Source organism: Apaloderma vittatum, unplaced genomic scaffold (genome assembly GCF_000703405.1).
Source record: "Apaloderma vittatum isolate BGI_N311 unplaced genomic scaffold, ASM70340v1 scaffold33984, whole genome shotgun sequence".
Lineage (NCBI taxonomy): Eukaryota > Metazoa > Chordata > Aves > Trogoniformes > Trogonidae > Apaloderma > Apaloderma vittatum.
In genome coordinates, this window is record NW_009713814.1 from 4,904 (window position 1) to 6,719 (window position 1,816).

A 1,816-nucleotide genomic window follows, 5' to 3' on the forward strand; every position below is an offset into this window, starting at 1 on the left:
GCCTCGGTTCAATGCCTCTTCCCCACAGCAGGGAGCTGCGCCCGGAGGGAAGCACAGAGGCGAGGCTTCCCCTGCGGGGTTTCCAGCTCACTCCTCCCTCCAAGAGAGCGGTGGCCTCGCAGCTGCTGGCAGAGAGGGCAGCAGATCCGGGCAGCAGGGCCCGGCCAAGTGCTGGAGCTCCTGGAGCTACAGCAGGGGGAAGCACCTCACCACAGTTGTGAGCAGGCCCTGGGCTGCAGGGAAGGGAGGGAGGCAGGCAAAGGAGAGGGCAGGGCTGGCACCCTCAGGGTTCCACTGAGCTCCCAGGTCCTGGGCAGGGTGAGCCCAGCACAGGCCAGACCCATAGAGCAGCCAGAAGAGATGGGGGCTGCACCAACAAGCAGGATCTTCACCGTAGGTACCACTGTGACTTTCTGCGGGCAGTTTGGAGGGGACAGGAATGGGATGTTGTTGCTGAGGTCTGCTCTTTCCATCCCATCTGTGCCTTGCCATCTCTCTGCTCCACCTGCTGCACAGGTGAGGGTCAGTCGCACCTTTGTTTTGTGAGCATTCTGAGGTGCAATAGCTACGGGGAAACCTTGGCAATGTCTGTGCAGTGTGAGCGGTGCAGCACCCATGGACTGCTGATTCAAGTTTCTAAGAGACTGGCTCTTAGAAACCAATCCGCCAGTCTGAAACACGGCTCAAACCAGTGCCAGCTGCCACAGGGTGAGGAAAGATTTGTGAAATTATGTCCAGGCAGCACTGCAGGAGCTGAGACTGAATGCTCTCCTGGAAAGGAAGGGCAGAAAGTTCCTGAGGAAGTGTCCTCTACAAAGCTCTAGCTGGGCTGAGCACTCAGCTGCAGCACAAAGGTCTTGCCGGGGAGGCCGGGGCTCAGGCCGATGCAGTCCATGTAGTCTGTGTTGTTGATGTAGTTCTTGATGCCGTGCAGGACCCCCCGTCCCGTGGCCGAGTGTCGCCCATGGATGCCTCCCTGGCTGATGGGCTTTCCCGTCGCACACACCTGGGAATTGATGTCCTGCTAGGCCAGGACAGGGAGACCAAAGGTTACCTGGTGCAGGTCCTCTAGAGAGGATTTTCCCCAAGCCTCAGCTTCCCTCACTCTCTCCCAAGCCTCTGGCAAGGGGCCTCTGGGCACGAAGTCTCACAGTGCCCACAACATCCTGGGCTCCAAACTAGCACTGCCAGAGCTTACCCGGTACCCCAGCGTGTGTGTGTAGGTGTTGGTTATCCAGGACATCTCCCGCTCCCTGGTACTGACATCAGGGGCCAGCACGTCAATTCCAGGCCCTGCAGAGGTAGAAAAATCTGTCAAACCCCATCTTTGCAATTCAGCTGATTTGCTACAGCCAATGGCATGTGCACAGCTAGGTGATTTTTGCAGGCTGGTCATGTCCTCGGGCACACCGAGGAGTCCCCTGATGAAAGCGTGGTGCTGCCAGGGTCTCACCGGATTCCTCTCTTTGACTTTCACTGGGGCTTTACTGAGTCCCTTCCCAATACTTTCAAGAAAAGAGGGAATGTAAAGGCCTTTGCCTTGTGACCAGCACCCACTGAGGTCTCTGTCACACGCTGAGCTGGGAGAAACCGTCACTCCTCCTTGTGACTGCAGAGGCCAACAGAAATAGAGGATAACACCCAGGTGAGACCCCCGCCCAGCAGGAAGTGGGAGGCAGCCTGGGCCAGCCCTGCCAAACTTGGTGATGCGTGAAGCTCCTCTTGCTCCAAATTCTCAGCACAGGCAGAGCAAAGAGCTGAACCGACAGCAGAGCACCAGGGCAGCGGGCGCTGCTGACAGGCAGGGGAGGCAGCA

The 1,816-nt window shown here is 58.2% G+C and overlaps 1 protein-coding gene across 1 annotated transcript in view; it reads right to left on the reverse strand.

Moving 5' to 3' along the window:
* LOC104273254 (glutamate dehydrogenase 1, mitochondrial-like) overlaps positions 1–1,816 on the reverse strand; it is a gene marked incomplete at its 5' end in the record, with an annotated part of 6,791 nt that overhangs the window by 3,703 nt on the left and 1,272 nt on the right. The window contains 2 exons of the mRNA XM_009868514.1: positions 836–1,021; positions 1,199–1,293. Coding sequence (XP_009866816.1) covers positions 836–1,021; positions 1,199–1,293 — 281 coding nt within the window. The remainder of the gene's footprint in view (positions 1–835; positions 1,022–1,198; positions 1,294–1,816) is intronic.